The following is a 19,242-nucleotide window of genomic DNA, read 5'->3' as shown; positions in this document are numbered from 1 at the left end:
CTTCAAACGGGCATTCAAGTGACATACGACATATTTAAAATGTAACACACTGTAACTATTACTCAAGATCTTTGATTAGAAAACATCAATTCAGTATTACTCAGAACTGTCTTAAACTGGCAGCATTATTTGGGACTGGTAATACATTTTTTTATACTAGCAATGCATTGCGTTGGGATCGATAATTAATTGCTGGGGCATAACAATATTTACTCTTGACTTATTGCTGCAAATGAGGATAGGTAACGCCATTCGTCATGAGTCAGCTGTAGCAAGGTTATGAAACAAATAGAGTATATGTGATCACATTCATGAATGACACAAACAAATGGGTAAAAAAATGCAAGTACTAGAACAGGTCTAATGACCAACTGCTTATAGCACATTAATTTCATAAATAGCTTCTCCTGGAAAAAATACAAAATGGATTATTAAGCTGAAAGAAGAAATGCATATTTTGCTGAAAAGTAGTGAACATCGAATTAACAGGTAATGAAAGGTGTATTAAATATATGTACTCTAGCTGTCCTTTCCAAAACCTTCAGTCATTATACCATGCGACATAAGACATACTGTCAAAACGAACTGCAACAAATACTTAAATAACCACACAGCATTTCTTAACTAACAGTAGGTATATAAACTTCATCATTATTCTCATCTGCAAAGAAAAACTTAAAAGTGGTCCGTTTAGTGGCCATATAAAGTTTATCACTATCAACACCTGTAAACAAAAACTTCATTATTCATATCACCATAACTTCATAATTACCATCACCTGTAAAGAAAAACTTCATTATTCATATTACCATATTCTTCATCACTATTGATCACCATCCATTATCATCTGCAAAAGGGCACTTCATTATTCAGTATTCATATTACCATTTACTTCATACAACTATTCATAGTATAGAGTTTCTTATTTCTAGCATATTTCATCACTAAAACTAAGATGTGTAGTTCTGTCTGACAGCCTGCATCAGTCGCCTCGCATTCTGAAAGAAAAAATTAGGTAAGACCGCTATCATACGATGTGTATAGTGTATTCTTGTTAAGGCTTGTTAATTCTGATCCATTTACTCTTCGTGACAAGGTATTGTATCTTCTTTCGTTCATTCTGAAGGTGAAATTCCCATTTCATAGTAATCCACTGTGGTTTGTTTAATTTATTTCTTTTACACGTTATTGCTTTCTGAAAATGATGAACAATGATTAATGTCTTGCATTTAAATCATATACCCATTAAATAAAAACTGGTTTCTAGTGATATAATTGAGCATACAGCATACCATGACAGAAAACGTAATATGTCAAAAACATAGACAGTGTGCAGGTGCAAAAATGTACACAGAGTATCACAATGTAGCAGCAAAAAAAAAAAAAATGTAAAATAGTCACGATGTTGAGATATCATAAGGCAAAATGTCAAAGTCAACTGGTGTTTGTTATATCTTAAAGATTTCATAGTGCATACAAACAAAACAGGAAAACAATCATACATACATGAAGAATGGAAAATGTGCACGGTCTGATGTGTAACGACAAGAAATGCCTTTCTTTGTTCAGCTTGTATGTTGTGTAGTTGATAGAGGCGAGAGTTGAAGACTTTAATGGAGAAAGAATTTGATAAAATTAATATGTCACTAGATAGAATTGCGTAATTGGTCATAAAATATGTAAGCTTATCTGGAAAAATGTGCACGGTCTGATGTGTAACGACAAGAAAAGCGACCTGCTAACCTTACCTTGCCGGGCACTTGCCAAGAAAAAAATACGATAATCATCAATAAGTAGTCACATAAATATAATTGCATCATTGGTCATATAAAAATCAGGAAATAGCATTGCAGTCTGATAAATCATAAAGTATATTCATTTAATAAAGGGTTTAATATTGGAGACAGGGTGATTGCCTTTACTTTTTCTGGTTCTCAAAGTTTCGACGTGTACTACATTGGGGTGAGGAATGCTGCGGATTCGATATGGACCTGCGTATAGAAGCTCAAATTTACTACACATATTCTTTCCTCTGTTGGATAAATAATGTGTGCGTACTAATATCTTCTGTCCAATGTGAAAGTCACGGCGTGTACAAATCTGATTTTGCTGTCTTCTCCTGCACTCTGCGGCACGTTTGATGTTGTTCAGCGCAGTGTCAATTATTTCATGGTGTCGTAGTCGACGAGATGTAGGAAAGGTTACTAATTCTTTAATTTTGTTAGGTGGTTCAACATTTTTCAGTATGACAGTCGGAGATAGCATACTAGATTCATTTGGTATGGAATTAATTACATCTTGGAATGAGAGTATGTGTGTGTCCCAATCAATATGTTTTTTATGGCAGTATATTCTACATAGTTTGCCAATTTCTTTCATTAGTCGTTCACAAGGGTTCGAAGAAGCATGGTACCTGGATATATCGATCGGAGAAATGTTTCTAGCTCCTAACATACGTGTCCGTATAGCAGATCGAAGCTGTGATCCATTGTCGGAAATTACTTTCAATACATGCCCTACATGAAAGAGAAAATGTTTTACAAATGCTTTCGAAACAGATTTAGCAGTAGCTTTGCGTAACGGAGTGAAGGTAACAAATTTTGAAGTGAGTTCAACAGCGACAAAGATGTAGCAAAAACCTCTATTAGTTCTGGGAATCGGACCAAAAATATCTACAGCAGCCATGTGTCTCAATTTAACAGATACAATGGGATGTAACGGAGGAATATGTGAAGTCGTATCTGACTTAGCTTTCTGGCAGATTTTACATGACGCTAAAACTCGTCGAATACGTTTCTGCATGTTGGTAAAATAACAGTTCTGTCTCAGCATAAGAAAACATTTTCTGGCTCCGTAATGTGCGTAACTTAAATGAGTATACCAAATTAATTTGTTAACAAGCTCATCAGGAATACATAATAACCAATTGTTGCTGTCAGGGTGAGAGCAGCGAAACAGAATATTATTCCGTACAGTGTAATGATTTCTAATGGTAACGTTATTCCTATCTTGCCAAAGGTATTTAATTTCTTTCCATACGTTGTCTTTACTCTGCTCTTGTGCTATGTCTTGTAATGACGACGAAATGAAATTTTCAAATGCAACTTGTTGAATGTACATGGCGCTGAAATTTGCCTTGCAGAAGTTGGTTGCGATGTCTTGCTGATTGTTGCTGAGAGAACGGGATAGTGCGTCTGCTACAATATTTTGTGTGCCGGGAATGTGAACAATTGTAAAATTAAATTCCTGTAAATAAAGTTTCCATCTGCTTAATCTGTCGTGTGTAAATTTAGCGGAAAGTAAAAACTGTATAGCTCTATAATCTGTGTAAACGTTAGTGTGTCTTCCATAAAGAAAATGCCGAAATCTCGTAAACGCCCAAACAACACATAATGTTTCAAGTTCTGTAACAGAATAATTGCGTTCAGCAGCTGACAGAATGCGACTTGCAAATGCGATGTTTTTAATTACTGTAGCGCCATCTTCTTCAATTTCCTGAAAAATGTGTACGCCGAAAGCGGCGTTAGAACTGTCGGTGGCAATGGAAAAATTTCTAGTAAGATCTGGGTGTGATAAAAGTGGTGCGTTCAACAAAGCTTCTTTCAGGTTCACAAATTCATAATGTGCTTGGCTATCCCAGGACAAAATAATGTTTTTACCCGTCAACTGACATAATCTAGGGGTGTCTAAAGCAGAGTAATGAATAAATTTACGAAAAAAGTTAATTAATCCCAAAAAGCTTCGTAGTTATTTCTTCGTCGTAGGAACAGTAATGTCACGTAAAGCTTGAAGTTTTTCAGGGTCAGGCGCAATGCCTTCTGCTGAAATCACATCTCCAAGAAATTTTATAGAAGTTTTGCCAAAGTGCGATTTACTGAGATTAACTGTGAGTCCTTGTGCACGAAAAGTTTGCAACAGTTGTTCAAGAATCAGATTGCGTTCAGACCAGTTAGCTTCTGCAATAAGAAAGTCGTCTACGTACGTTGTGATTCTGTCTTTAAGTTCTGTCGGGAGTATAGTATTCAAACCGCGAATAAATGCTGCTGAAGAAATAGTTAAACCGAACGGTAATTTACAAAATTGTTAACAGTCACCAAAACAGAGAAAAGCCGTGTACTTTCTGCAGTCTGGATGGAGTTGAATTTGCCAAAATCCCGATTTCAAATCTAATGTGGAATAAATAGCAGTACCACGAAATTTCTGTAGAAGTTCTTCTAGTGTCCGTGGGCGATCTGTTTCATTAATAATAATGTCGTTGATGTGACGCGAATCAAGTACGAGACGAAGTGGACCATCCTTTTTCTTAACAATATGGAGCGGGTTTATGTACGGACTAACTGCCGGTTCAATAATTCCTTGGTCAAGCATAGCTTGCAATTCTTTCTTAACTTGTTCTCTGTGAATATACGGAATGGGATAATGTTTGGCTTTAAATGTGTCGTGCTGTTTAACTTGAAATTCATACATAAAACCGGACATAGTACCAGAAACGTTGTCAAAAACTGGAGCTTGCTGTAAAAGAATTTTGCGTAGTTGCGTGCGTTCGTCGCCTGTATTTGCACTGCTCTGTTTAACTTTATCAGAAATCATCTGTATAACGTCATAGTCAGCTTCGTCTGGAGTATTATAGTTGTGTACGTACGTATCTGTGAACAATGTGGAATGACAGTCTATGTCACGTGATGCGGAAATGACCTCTGTACGATTAATTGTTTGTTCTTCTGCAGATAAAGAGTGCTGAAATTCTAAAGCCAGTTGTACATTTTCATCCTTTAACATTAAATAGGAGTTTTGAAAGTCAATAACTGCGTCGTGTTGTACCAGAAAATTCGTACCTAAAATAACGTCCGTCGTCAATAAGGGAACAATTCAAAAATTTGAGTTAAATGTATGACCTGCAATACAAAATGATAAATGTGTCTGTAATTTTACATCTACTCCTTTACCAGATACTGCTCCTTTTACTTTTGTTTTGCCTAATGGTACTGTAGGATAGGTATTCTCTTTGTTACATTCGTTGAAAGTTTCCTCATTTATAACTGACATAGGTGATCCAGAATCGATTACTGCTGAAAATTTGGATGATCCAATCTTTACTTCAATGACAGGGTGTGAAAGGGTTTTTTGACTAACTGGTCTTTCCTGCAAAAGAGTGTCTCGGATGTCGTGAAAAGTAATAATATTTTCGTGAACAAGATTCTGCGTGTCAAAAGCATTGCTTGCGTTGCTGGAAGATCCAACCTGTACTGTATCTAGTCAAATTCTATCTGACGTGCTATTATTTTCGGGAGGATGCTGTGGCATTTCAACTATTTGTACTGTTCTGTTATTTCTTCCTGACGTATTACGTTCGGGATGATATCTACTGTCTGGTTCATTCATGATAATATGTTGTTGCGGATGATTTTGCTGCTGATAAGACCGACTGTTATTAAACGTACGCTGAAAATTGTGCTCATTACTTTTACGTCTGTCATGATAGTCATTTCTATACGGTGCATTGCGATATGAGCTGAAATGGTGTTTTTTCTGTACGTAGTTATTTATTTGTTGCTGTGCGTTACTATTTGTTGGAGCTGACGCTATACGTGTAGGCGACGAAACATTAAAGCTTGGTTGACCTTGCAGACTGCATTGTTGGTTAGGTATGCTAAGCGGTTGGTTTTGTTGCTGTTGTTGGGAAAAAACTCTATTGTTACTAAAATGTGTCTGCAATTGCTGAAAATTTTGACGATACTGATGATTAAAATTTTGTTTGTTACTAAATTTCTGGTGGTTGTCGTTCCTGAAGCGTCTATTAGCTTTGCTATTGAAATAGCGTGACTGATCGTAATTGCTGTATCCTTGTTGACCTTGGTTATTATATGAAAAATTTTTGTTTATGAAGGAATAATCTGATTGCTGAACTTCCAAAAGCTGTAACAGATCTCTGAATGCCGAAATATTTTCTTTCTGCTGACCCGTTAAAAGTGATGCTCTTAATGATCGTTGTAATTTAGAAATACATAATTTAATAAGTGCAGATTTACTGTATGGTTCACTTAAGTACTGGTTTTGTTGCACCATGTGTTCAAAAAACTGCGTGACAGTGGAAAAATTTGAGTTCTCATAATTCGTTAAACTAATTAACTGATCCTTGATTCCGCGCTGTGTCGTCTTCGACCAATACGCTGACAGAAAAGCATTCTGAAATTCTTCTACTGAATAGCATTGTCTCGCGATCAGTCTCATACGAGTTGCCAGTTCGCCTTCCAAAAAACTGCAAATAAATTCAAGTTTATGTGTTATGGGCCAAGCCGGTGGAAAAGCAAAGCTACATTGTTGTATCCAATCCAACGGGTGAATCTGTGTTCTGTCATTTTTAAATACTTTAAATTTTCTCACGGATAGAAAATGCTTGTAATCAAAATTATCGTCTCTGTATGTCTGAACAGGTTCAGGATTATATGAAAATCTATTTGTCTGTGACTGTTCGGAATCTAAGTCACGTACTCTCTGTAAATTACCTAAATTATACTGGCTGTGTGAGTTTGACAAATGTTTGCAAAGTGGCGTATGCTGTGACATATTAGTGACTGAAACATTTTTCATCCCTGTCACTTCTTGCTGTAAAGTTGACAATTTTCTACGTAATGTATTATTAGACGAACCTATCTCACTGATTGTCTGCTGTAAATTTTGGAATTCGGGTGTTTGATTAAACGAAACTGGTGACGTATCGTCTGATTTGGTATCATTATTACTTTCGATAACATCAACACGACTGGCCAATTCATCATATTTTTCAGTCAGTGCTTTTACCTGATCATCGTTTTTATTATCACAAGCATTAATTTGTTTTTGTATTTTACGCATGGTTTCGTTCAATTTTTTAACGTCTGCTTTGATGGCATCGGGATCCTGAATTAGTTCTAATTGTTCAAGTCTGTCGGTCACTGTCTGGAAGTCTATTGTGTGTGTGTCTGTTTTTGTTTTAAGACCAGAGATTTCATCATGTAATTCGGTGTTCAACTGTTTGATAGCATTAATTTCGTCTGATACTGTAGCAATATTGTTGTCTACATATGTTTTTGCTTTCGTAAACAATTTACGTTTATCTTCCTGTCTCTGTGCAGTAATTGTTTCCATGACTTGTCGCTTTACTTTATTCTGTTCCTGTATAAATTTACGGTAACGCGTTTCACTGTTTTGTAGGTAGTGATTAAAGCGTTCGTCAATTTGGTTGTTGTGTTGGTCAAATTTCGCGTCTATTTTGCATCCTGTGTGCGCGAAAGTTCTGCTGACATTAATTTAAACTCGTCGCATAACTGTGTTGCGTTTTCAGAGCATTGTTTACCGACTGCACTAATTTCGTCTCTAAGTAATTCAGTTGTAGCTGCATGTGTATTATTAAATTCTTGTGCCACAGATCCAATTTCTTCACTACTGTTCCTAGCACAAGCCTTAATTTCCTCACTTAATTGTTCTTTAGTATCATGACATTGCACGGCAACGGCTGTAATCTGTCCACTAAGCTCTTTGAAATTGTTGTCTTGTTTTTCATTCAACTGTTTGGAATTGTTGTCTAGTCTTTCATTAATTTCATTAATTTGTTGTTTGAGATTTTCACTAAGTTGTTTGTGATTGTTGTCTTGTTTTTCACTCGTCTGTCTGAGTTTTTCATCAAGTTGTAGCAATAGCACCATAACTTGATCCATGCCAGAAGTAGCGACTCTATTTTCTATGCTGTGTGATGGTGTATGTGCCTTTATCACATTTTGTCTAATCATTTGGTCATTTTCTGATTCTTGAAAAGGTTCGCCAATTAAATGTGCATTGTTAGTCACTACCTCGGAATCAAATAAATCTGTCGTATTTTGACACATTGTTCATGTTCGTGAGAAAAATTTACCTGTTCGCTACGTAAATTTTGCAAATTAGGCGTGTCAAACTGGACAGCGTTCATTGTAACGGAACGTGCCGCATCATCAATTGTCGTTGAATTAACAGAGGACACAATTGAATTTGTTTGTTCATCATTAGGATCAAAATCATTACTAGTGGTCGGCAGGCACTGATTATCTGTAATTAGGGGATCATCATTATTACACTGAATGTCGCAAGTATTATCGGTCAAATTATTCGAATGGACTATTTCACTCATTGCACATCGCGATGTAGTGTTAACAGTTTTTCGCGGCATTTTCACTAATCAAAATTAAACACAAAATGAAATAAAGACGAAGCAAAAAAAATGGAGCAAACAATTACAACAAAGAGCAATAAATTGCCGATGATCTGTGAAAGAAAGAGTGACAAATTAGTAAATGCGTTGCGCCAGATGCAAACTACATTTAAGTAAATAAGAGCAGATATATGACTACTTCTCAGAGATTCACGAAGAAATACGACCCTGGCCAGATGTCGCCAAGTGTAACCTCCCCACAGAATAATTTAATGAATAATGAATGTGATTCTGATTTAGTGTAACCTCTCTACAGAAATTCATTCACATTTAACCTCGACACAAAATTTGTTTCCCATTTATAATCTCCGTACAGAAATGCATTCACATTTAATGTACGCACAAAATTCTTTTCTCATTTAATGTAAGCACGAAACAGAAAAATTCTTGAACCTCATAATAAAAAAAATTCAGTATCCTGGTAAAATTTGGACGACAGCAGTGCTGCGTCATGGCCCTGTAAGGTTATTCTGAATAAAAAAACAAAAATTCTTACCTCAATAAAAACGGCGAATATATCTGCTCTTACCTAAAAATGTTTTCGGCACAGCTCCGTGCAATGCTGGCTTATACATTTGTGATTTGTGAAAGGAAGCAACTGATTTTTTTTAAATGAATGCTTTTTTTTAAAAAAAAAGTACTTTATACTACCAAAATTATTATTAGGACATTTTTAAAACATTTGGATGACAGTTCAGATACATTACTGCTTCTTTACCTTATACAATAATACTCCATTTTCAAATTCCCGACCAGAGCAGACTGCAGACAAGCGCAGACAACCTCAGACAAGCGACTAGCAACAACTAACTGCTACAGTTACACAGTTCGTACTGCAGTCAACACTGCTCTCTGGTCAGCGATTCTATATCGCAGGCAGCGCATAACTCTTACATTGTTCAAAAATTCTGAGGGAAGTCTGGGCAATTCGCCATACATGAACACTGCAGCAGAAGCTCCAATATCGTATTCGATTGCACAATAGTGATAGGGCAGATAGCCAAAAGGAGCAATGGCACATTACAGAATATTTTGAAGTATGATGCTATTGTTCCATCACCCCATTGCTGGCTGGACGATAGTTGTAGTATGGTGATGTTTAAAATCACATAAGTTTGTCAGCTCATGGAAAAACTTGGACTCAAATTGACGTTGTTGTTCGGTTGTGATGTTGGTGGGACATCCAAATCAAGAGCTTCAAGTGTTTAGAGAATTCTGCACCACTGTTCCTGCAGAAATGTCTGTAATATTCACTGCTTCCATCCAGGGTGTAGACCTGTCGACAGCTGAAAAAAAGGTATTTAAATCCTTGTATGGGACTGAAAGGTTCCACCAAGTCGACATTGGTGCTTGCAAGACGCTATGTAGGCTCGTTAAAACAACCAATAGGTTTTCGAACTTGGCACTCTATCTTAGATATTTGGCAAGCCAAGTAAATGTTTACCCGTGATCTGCAGTTACGGTTGATGCCTAGATATATAAATATAACGGGTGAGCAAAAAGTCAGTACAAATTTGAAAACTTAATAAACCACGGAATAATGTAGATAGAGAGGTAAAAATTGACACACATGCTTGGAATGACATTGGTTTTTATTAGAACCAAAAAACAAAAAAAAAGTATTGCTAGACGTGTGAAAGATCTCTTGCGCGCGTCGTTTGGTGATGATCGTGTGCTCAGCCGCCACTTTCGTCATGCTTGGCCTCCCAGGTCCCCAGACCTCAGTCCGTGCGATTATTGGCTTTGGGGTTACCTGAAGTCGCAAGTGTATCGTGATCGACCGACATCTCTAGGGATGCTGAAGCACAACATCCGACGCCAATGCCTCACCATAAATCCGGACATGCTTTACAGTGCTGTTCGCAACATTATTCCTCGACTACAGCTATTGTTGAGGAATGATGGTGGACGTATTGAGCATTTCCTGTAATGAACATCATATTTGCTTTGTCTTATTTTGTTATGCTAATTATTGCTATTCTGATCAGATGAAGCGCCATCTGTCGGACATTTTTTGAAATTTTGTATTGTTTTGGTTCTAATAAAACCCCATGTCATTCCAAGTATGTGTGTCAATTTGTGCCTCTCTATTTACATTATTTCATTATTTCTTCAGTTTTCAAATTTATACTGACTTTTTGATTACGCAGTATATCAGTCATTGGCAATGTGCAGTTAGCCCCAGAATGTGTGAGTCCATGGATAAAACTAAAAACCTGTTTCTGAAAAATCGGCGTAACATGAGGGTGAAACTGCTTTTCGGAAATATCACACCACACTAGGGAAATATCACTCGTAAATTTCTCTAGCTGTAGACCAGCTGGGTCGCTGATAAATTCTTGTAATTGCACATCAGTGTCTTGTACCATCACCAGCTGCTTGTAATCAGAGTGCAAAGAAACCGCATTAATTCGGGAAAACTAGTCAGCCACAACATTATTGTTCCCCACTACATAGTGGATATCAGTAGTAAATTGACTAATGAATTCCGATTGGTAGAACTGTGACGATTCACATGGAGTTCTGAAAGCAAAAGAAACAGGTTAATGATCAGTGAAAATTGTGATGGAGCCTGCCTCCAACTGCAGACTGGAATGCCTAATGGCTTCATACACAGTTAATAGTTCGTTGTCACAGGTACTCCATTTATATTTTGCAAATCAGTCAGTCAACAGAAAAACAAGCCAAGCAGTCTCCACATACCCTATTATTTTTGGTGAAGTGCCACCCCAGTTGCTGCCTGGCTAACATCTACCATCATGGTGAAAGGCCAAATGGGCAGAGCATGCTAAAAAGACGGAATCCCTTAAACTGGATTTGACCTTGTCAAATGGCTGTAAGATTAAGTGTGGAGTATTGTTCTGAATTCTGTCCCTACAGCGTGACAGTGAGGGGCACCTGTGAGGCCACTGTGTGAAGAAGATGACATGTGTAGAAGTTTTCCAAGTGCATAAAATAGCGCAGCTGCTGGAAGGTATCTGGAGTAAGTACAGACTGAATCATGTCAACTTTACACTGTAAAAGAGTGATGCCGAAAGGTGTAGCTAAATAGTCGAACAATTCTACTTCTCTATACCTGGAAACATATTTTTCCTAGTAAATCTACAACCCATTCTTTGACAGTCTATTAAAATTAATTTGCAGATACCTGTCATGTTCTGACAGCGATTTTGAGAAAACTAACATGTTATCTACACTCCTGGAAATGGAAAAAAGAACACATTGACACCGGTGTGTCAGACCCACCATACTTGCTCCGGACACTGCGAGAGGGCTGTACAAGCAATGATCACACGCACGGCACAGCGGACACACCAGGAACCGCGGTGTTGGCCGTCGAATGGCGCTAGCTGCGCAGCATTTGTGCACCGCCGCCGTCAGTGTGAGCCAGTTTGCCGTGGCATACGGAGCTCCATCGCAGTCTTTAACACTGGTAGCATGCCGCGACAGCGTGGACGTGAACCGTATGTGCAGTTGACGGACTTTGAGCGAGGGCGTATAGTGGGCATGCGGGAGGCCGGGTGGACGTACCGCCGAATTGCTCAACACGTGAGGCGTGAGGTCTCCACAGTACATCGATGTTGTCGCCAGTGGTCGGCGGAAGGTGCACGTGCCCGTCGACCTGGGACCGGACCGCAGCGACGCACGGATGCACGCCAAGACCGTAGGATCCTACGCAGTGCCGTAGGGGACCGCACCGCCACTTCCCAGCAAATTAGGGACACTGTTGCTCCTGGGGTATCGGCGAGGACCATTTGCAACCGTCTCCCTGAAGCTGGGCTACGGTCCCGCACACCGTTAGGCCGTCTTCCGCTCACGCCCCAACATCGTGCAGCCCGCCTCCAGTGGTGTCGCGACAGGCGTGAATGGAGGGACGAATGGAGACGTGTCGTCTTCAGCGATGAGAGTCGCTTCTGCCTTGGTGCCAATGATGGTCGTATGCGTGTTTGGCGCCGTGCAGGTGAGCGCCACAATCAGGACTGCATACGACCGAGGCACACAGGGCCAACACCCGGCATCATGGTGTGGGGAGCGATCTCCTACACTGGCCGTACACCACTGGTGATCGTCGAGGGGACACTGAACAGTGCACGGTACATCCAAACCGTCATCGAACCCATCGTTCTACCATTCCTAGACCGGCAAGGGAACTTGCTGTTCCAACAGGACAATGCACGTCCGCATGTATCCCGTGCCACCCAACGTGCTCTAGAAGGTGTAAGTCAACTACCCTGGCCAGCAAGATCTCCGGATCTGTCCCCCATTGAGCATGTTTGGGACTGGATGAAGCGTCGTTTCACGCGGTCTGCACGTCCAGCACGAACGCTGGTCCAACTGAGGCGCCAGGTGGAAATGGCATGGCAAGCCGTTCCACAGGACTACATCCAGCATCTCTACGATCGTCTCCATGGGAGAATAGCAGCCTGCATTGCTGCGAAAGGTGGATATACACTGTACTAGTGCCGACATTGTGCATGCTCTGTTGCCTGTGTCTATGTGCCTGTGGTTCTGTCAGTGTGATCATGTGATGTATCTGACCCCAGGAATGTGTCAATAAAGTTTCCCCTTCCTGGGACAATGAATTCACGGTGTTCTTATTTCAATTTCCAGGAGTGTAAATATGCAAAACAGCAGGACAGACTGCTGAGCGATTCGTTGATGAAATGTTGCCACCTCTGGGCAGCATTCTTGAGACCAAATGGCATCCTGATGTTCTCAAGTGATGTGAATGGTGTGATTGTGACCGGTTTTTGGTATGTCTGCAGTTGCCACCAGAATCTGGTGGTAGGTCTTCTTGAAATCAGTCACGTTGAATATCTGTGAACTTTCCACAGCTCCTGTAAAGTCCAGTATGTGGAAACAGGTTAATTGTCTGGAGATGTATGCACATTCATAGCATGATAGTCTTCGCAACACAACCAGGAACCATCCTTCATCTTTACCAAGTGTAACGGCGAAGCCCATGAGCTGTCAGAGGACCGCAATAGTGCCACAGCACTTAATAATTCCTCATTTCTTTCTTTGCCAAAGTATATCATGTCTTCTGCAGCTCGTCGGTTTGTTCTCACATTTTTCTTTACTGAAGTTTGTTTTAACATCTCTATGAGATGATAACTTGTCAAGTGATTTGCTGTGAGTGCACACTATTGTATGAAGTTCTTGTCTCGATGAATCTTTGGTGATGACAGCCAAGATCATAGAATCCAAGTCAGTCTCTGCATCTGAAGCAAAGGTGCAGTTCAATGTGTGAGGGCTGTTGGAAGAGCCTATATATCCATAAACAGTCTCATAGCCCACGGAGAATTGAGCTTTCTGGATGGATACATCAGTATTAAAATGGTGCAGGAAATCGGCACCGAAAAAGTGCTCTGGACTTTGGCAGTCAGGAAAGTGCACAGCAAATGTTTCTTGAAACCCAAGATCACCACTTCGATGCATTTGCCAAAAGTGGGAGATTTTGAGTTACTAACTGCAGTGAGCCAGGAGGTAACTGGAGATCCTTTTTCTAGTCTTTCTGGCAGAACACTGGCACATGATTCAGAATCAATTAACTTTCTTCGCGAAACACAAGTGCCGGTCGTTGTGGCTGAGCGGTTCTAGTCGCTTCAGTCCGGAACCGCGCTGCTGCTACGGTTGCAGGTTCGAATCCTGCCTAGGGAATGGATGTGTGTGATGTCCTTAGGTTAGTTAGGTAGAAGTAGTTCTAAGTCTAGGGGACTGATGACCTCAGATGTTAAGTTCCATAGTGCTTAGAGCCATGTGAACCATTTGAAACACAAGTGCCTTCTTCAAGACTGTTAATAGCACTGTCGATTTGGCACTTCTGAGAAGTTCAAATTACCAATACTGAGATGGAATCCATCTTCTTTAGTCGGATTTTCACAAGCTGACTTCGGATCTTACGAAACAGTAGACCCACTGTGTACTTGGACATTGCTAGTTAGGCACTTCATTTCAGAGTAACTGCTTGTGTGTATTTCCAGTTGCTGTTGTCGTTTGAGTAGCTGCAAGGACTTGTGCATTTTCTTACCTCTTGTATGAATCGGAAATGATACCAACACCATTTGCATAACTGGTCACTGACATCGTGGCATGGGTTGTGCTGGCTGCCGTGTGGTGGGCTTTCGTGAATTGGTGCTACTTCCGTAGTTTGCTTCATTTGGTGTTGGAGAGCAGCCAAATAATATTGGAGCGAGTAGAATCATTCAAATAGTGAGAGCTGTTGCCTCTAGTGGCATCTGAAGCAACTAAGTGTGTGACACCATAACAGTTTGTGGGCCCTAACAAGAATTGTCATGAACCAAAATACTATACGTTTGGTCAGCTACCAGTAACTTAGGAGTCAAATCACCAGTATTATTTGAAATTACATCGCTTTTAATAGTGAAAGGAAATTGATTGAACCACACTTATTTTAATGTTTCCTCGGAAACTGCAGGTTCAGTCACTATTATTCTTAGGTGAAATTAGATGGAGATTTATCACCAGTAGTCTTACTTTTAAAAAATTGTTGAATGTGCAGGTCTCTTGATTTGTAAACGCGGCACAGCACGTGGTCTTTAAGGTGTGTGTACATGCATGCAGAGGGCATGTTACGAACAATGTGTGACAGTAACATAAAAGTCTGGATGTCTAAAGCACTGGCAGTAACGACGACTTGTAGATTGTCATCAGATGCAGTATAGGCTGCTGACGAAAGTTCCAGTAGTTTGAACCACAGTTTCAGATGCTGTGGAATGTACAGCGGAACGACGATTTTACATCGTGGTGCGGAAGATGCGATACAGCTTATTGGTCAATTGTCTGCGGGCTACATGTCACGCAAATTATCCAGCAACTGTTCGTCATTTGGGAGCACTGGTGGGGCAGGGTTTACAGACACTTTCTTCGAATTACACGATAATTGTTCTGACGAGACGGCGTCTTTTGTAACCTGGGCAACATTCTCACACTTAATATGTTTCTTGTGATCCACGGATTTCTTCAATGTCACCACTTGTGCGAGACATCAATCCGTAATAAGAAAAGTAAGTAAGTACTTGCTCATATTGAAATCACGTACATCATTAAAATTCAGCGAAAGACACGTGAAACACCGTATCAGAATACTCTAAAAAAACAGGCCAAAACAGGGACCGGCACGCGTTCCCGCCCGGAAAGCAGTACGTTTGACCGGACAGCTAACCGGGCGGGCAATCCGTATCTTACTCGCACGGTATTTCGATCGCGTAACTCGCAAACTTCATCAGGAGCTCCCTGAGCAATCCGCGTTGTGCTTGCACGATAAGGCCTCAGGGAGCACCCAATGAAGTTTGAGAGTTACGCGTTCGAAATATTGTGCAAATACGACGCGGATTACCTGCAGAAAACCCAATTTTCCAAGGTGACAATGAAGACAGAGTGTGGCTGAAGTAAATGCGGTATGCTACTTGACCAAAGACCTCCGATTTTTGCTGGCCGGAGATTGGAGGGGATATAAACACATCAAAAACAGTTTTGCATCACCCCGCTTCCCAGAAATCCTGAAGACAGACGTTGACTGTGGATATTGTATCACAGACACAGTCCCTTTGACTGGTCAGAGATGTCACTAAACCCGCCGAAAGATGTAAATTACCATGCATGAGCAGCGCCTCTTATACGGAGAGTGTCCGACAGCCGATAGTTCCAATCATTCCACCAGGAAGGAGGTACACGGCTCGTGTTGTCTGTAGTTCAACCACGCCTAGACGGTGAATACCGCGGTTCTATCGCGTCCGCATTGTTACTTTGTACCAGGAAAGGCTCTCAACAAGGGAAAAGTCCAGGCGTCTCAGAGTGAACCAAGGCGATGTTGTTCGGACATGGATGAGATACAGAGAGACAGGAACTGTCGATGACGCCCCGCTGACACCGCTCAAGGGCTACTACTACAGTGGATGACCGCTACCTACGGATTATGCCTCGGAGGAACCTGCAGCACGGCACCGATGGACCCAACAACATGCCGAATGGACCGCTCAGGATTGGCATCACGTTCTCTTCGTGATTGACGCATATGCCTTCAACCAGACAATCGTCGGAGACGTGTTTGGAGGCAATCCGGTCAGGCTGAATGCCTTAGACACATTGTCCAGCGAGTGCAGCAAGATGGAGGTTCCCTGCCGTTTTGGGGTGGCATTATGTGGGGCTGACGTATGCCACTGGTGGTCATGGAAGGCGCCGTAACGGCTGTACGACACGTGACTGTACGATACGTGATTGCCGTCCTCCGACCGACATGCACTATCGGTCAGAGGACGACATTCACGTAGCGTACAGCCGTTATGGTGCCTTCCATATCGGCAGTATATTGGCGAGGCATTCGTCTTCATGGACGACAATTCGCGCCCCCATCGTACACATCTTGTAATGACTTCCTTCATGATAACGACATCGCTCGACTAGAGTGGCCAGCATGTTCTCCAGACATGAACCCTATTGAACATGCCTGAGATAGACTGAAAAGGGCTGTTTATGGACGACGTGACCCACCAACCACTCTGAGGGATTATGCAGAATCGCCGTTGAGGGGTGGGATAATCTGGACCAACAGTGCCTTGATGAACTTGTAGATAGTATGTCACGAGGAGTACAGGCATGCATCAGTGCAAGAGGACGTGCTACTGGGTATTGGAGGAACCGGTGTGTTCTGCAATCTGGACCACCACCTCTGAAGGTGTACAACATGCAATGTATGGTTTTCATGAGCAATAAAAGGGGCGGAAATGATGTTTATGTTGGTGTCTATTCCAATTTTCTGTACAGGTTCCGGAACTCTCGGAACTGAGTTGATGCAAAACGTTCTTTGATATGTGTATAATTTACTTACCGCAACAGACAGTACTAAGCTGCTCCCAATTTTCGGTTGGTACAAAAAAATGGTTCAAGTGGCTCTGAGCACGATGGGACTTAACTTCTGAGGTCATTAGTCCCCTAGTACTTAGAACTACTTAAACCTAACTAACCTAAAGATATCACACACATCCATGCCCGAGGCAGGATTTGAACCTGCGACCGTAGCGGTCGCGCAGTTCCAGACTGTGGCGCCTAGAATCGCTCGGCCACCTCTGCCGACTCGGTTGGTACGATCTCAAGAGAAACTGCGGAACAAGATGGTGTCCTGGGTGCCAAGCTGTGACAGCTCTTCAGAAAAACTTAGCGTCTTTACAGAAGATGATGCAGAGTAGATCATTAGAGTCAAATGGACCACTAAAACAGCGATAGATATTATGATCCTTGTAACAGAAATTGTTTACAAACTTGTTTGCCTTTTAGAGATATGGACTGATGTATTTGTGAAACTGGACTGTGCTGATAAATCGATGAAAGGACGTGTGCTACCCTTGATACAGCATCGAGTTTGGTATCTGAACTGATGAAATTTATTTAACAGTTACCGATTTGTGAAGAGAAAGAACTGAAACACAGCTAAAGTAAAATATTTTTGTGATTATATCTTCATCCAAAACAATTTGCTGTTAAAGACTAAGAAAGATGAAGAGAATGGCTGGAGAGATAGCAGAATGCGAGCCACATTTTGCCTGTGCCAGAAACTGTTTGAGCTAGAGTGCTTCAAACGTTCAGAGTATGTGATAGAATAACAAGTAAAATGGAGAACAGAATGCACAAATTCAAAATCATTTTATGTGACTTTTATTGCTTCTCGGGAGGCGCCTTAAAAGGAAGCTCCAATGTGCACCTGAATACGGTGTCAAATACTAAATAGGGACTGATGTAGTGGAGCTAGTTAACGAAATAGCTGCTTTCCAGTTCCGGGTGAAAAATGCTGATTAGAGCACTAATAGGGTTTCCCGTTTGGGTATTCTGAATTTTATTCTCTCTCTCTTGTTTTTTTTATTATTTTTCTTCAAGGTTTGGGTTAGGAGATGCTTAGACAAACATCGAAATAGCTTTGAGGACAGTTATGACACTGCCACTGGCTGCAGAATCTTGTGAAATGAGCTTCGGCAATTTAAAGACGATAAAAAATTACATAAGGTCGAGTATAAGTGAAAGCATACTCTAATTTAGCCTCCTTGTCGATAGAATATGACACTGACACTGCAATATCATAATCAGTGAATTGCTTCACTCAGAGCAGGGAAATGCAAACTAAATTATAATAAAAACATAATTCCTGGGAAGGCTTATTTTCTCAACGCTTAATATAGCCCTCTCTTTTATTTCTAGTTACCGTGATAATTTATGCTCTATTAATAATTTATAAGAGGCAAACAAAATATGTCCCTTGAGGTATAGTTTTTGCTATACTTTCAGTTTTTGTAAAGTTTATACAATTTCTAATTTATTTATTACAAGCATACATTTAACCTGTTGTGCGCAATATTTCTCATCAATATAGATCATTTAAGTATTTTTTCAATGATGGTTCATTTTTATTAAAGCTACTTACAAAGATATAAAATTTTCTACGGAACAAAAATGTAGGAAGTTGGTTCTACGGGGTGAGGAATCGACGCGCAGCTAAGGCGGTTCTGCTAAGGGCGCCGGACGGACGACCTCGGTAAGGCGGACACAGCGAAGACGTAAAACACAGTTTCTATTGAATCTCGTGGTCTTCGCCATACGTTAACAACTTGCCCGTCAGTCGCTGCTAGTTCGCAGCGTAGAACGATTCCTTGAGTCACAGTGCTATAGCACTCTCTAGCCCAACGTGTAAGTATAGATTTCAAGGGACATAAACTTTTCAAATTTCCCTCGTTTCCCGTTTGGCCTCACCTGGCTCGGAGAGCCAATGGCATCCGCTGCCTGAGTAGATTGGATGCTGTTAAGTAATCTGCATGCTACTGTTTACCCGAGTGTCATCAGCGCTGTTTGGCTAACTCCGTCGGGTTCGTTCCGCTCAATTCGAAAAGTAAATGCTCGCAGACAAGTGACATCCAACGGCATGCACTCGTGTATTTCATATATCTGGTCTGTCTGTTGGACAGGTCGTTTTTATTTCGGTATGTCAATTACACGGCAGAAATAAGCGA

The 19,242-nt window shown here is 40.8% G+C and overlaps 1 protein-coding gene across 1 annotated transcript in view; it reads left to right on the top strand.

Moving 5' to 3' along the window:
* Nucleotides 1–19,034: 19,034 nt before the first annotated feature.
* LOC124776275 (leukocyte elastase inhibitor-like) overlaps nucleotides 19,035–19,242 on the top strand; it is a 70,400-nt gene continuing 70,192 nt past the window's right edge. Inside the window, exon 1 of the mRNA XM_047251179.1 lies at nucleotides 19,035–19,212. Coding sequence (XP_047107135.1) covers nucleotides 19,155–19,212 — 58 coding nt within the window. The 5' untranslated portion in view covers nucleotides 19,035–19,154. The remainder of the gene's footprint in view (nucleotides 19,213–19,242) is intronic.

Source organism: Schistocerca piceifrons, chromosome 2 (genome assembly GCF_021461385.2).
Source record: "Schistocerca piceifrons isolate TAMUIC-IGC-003096 chromosome 2, iqSchPice1.1, whole genome shotgun sequence".
In the NCBI taxonomy this organism is placed as follows: domain Eukaryota; kingdom Metazoa; phylum Arthropoda; class Insecta; order Orthoptera; family Acrididae; genus Schistocerca; species Schistocerca piceifrons.
Note: the sequence above shows the minus strand (reverse complement) of the source record. Positions and strands in the feature narration are given on the sequence as shown.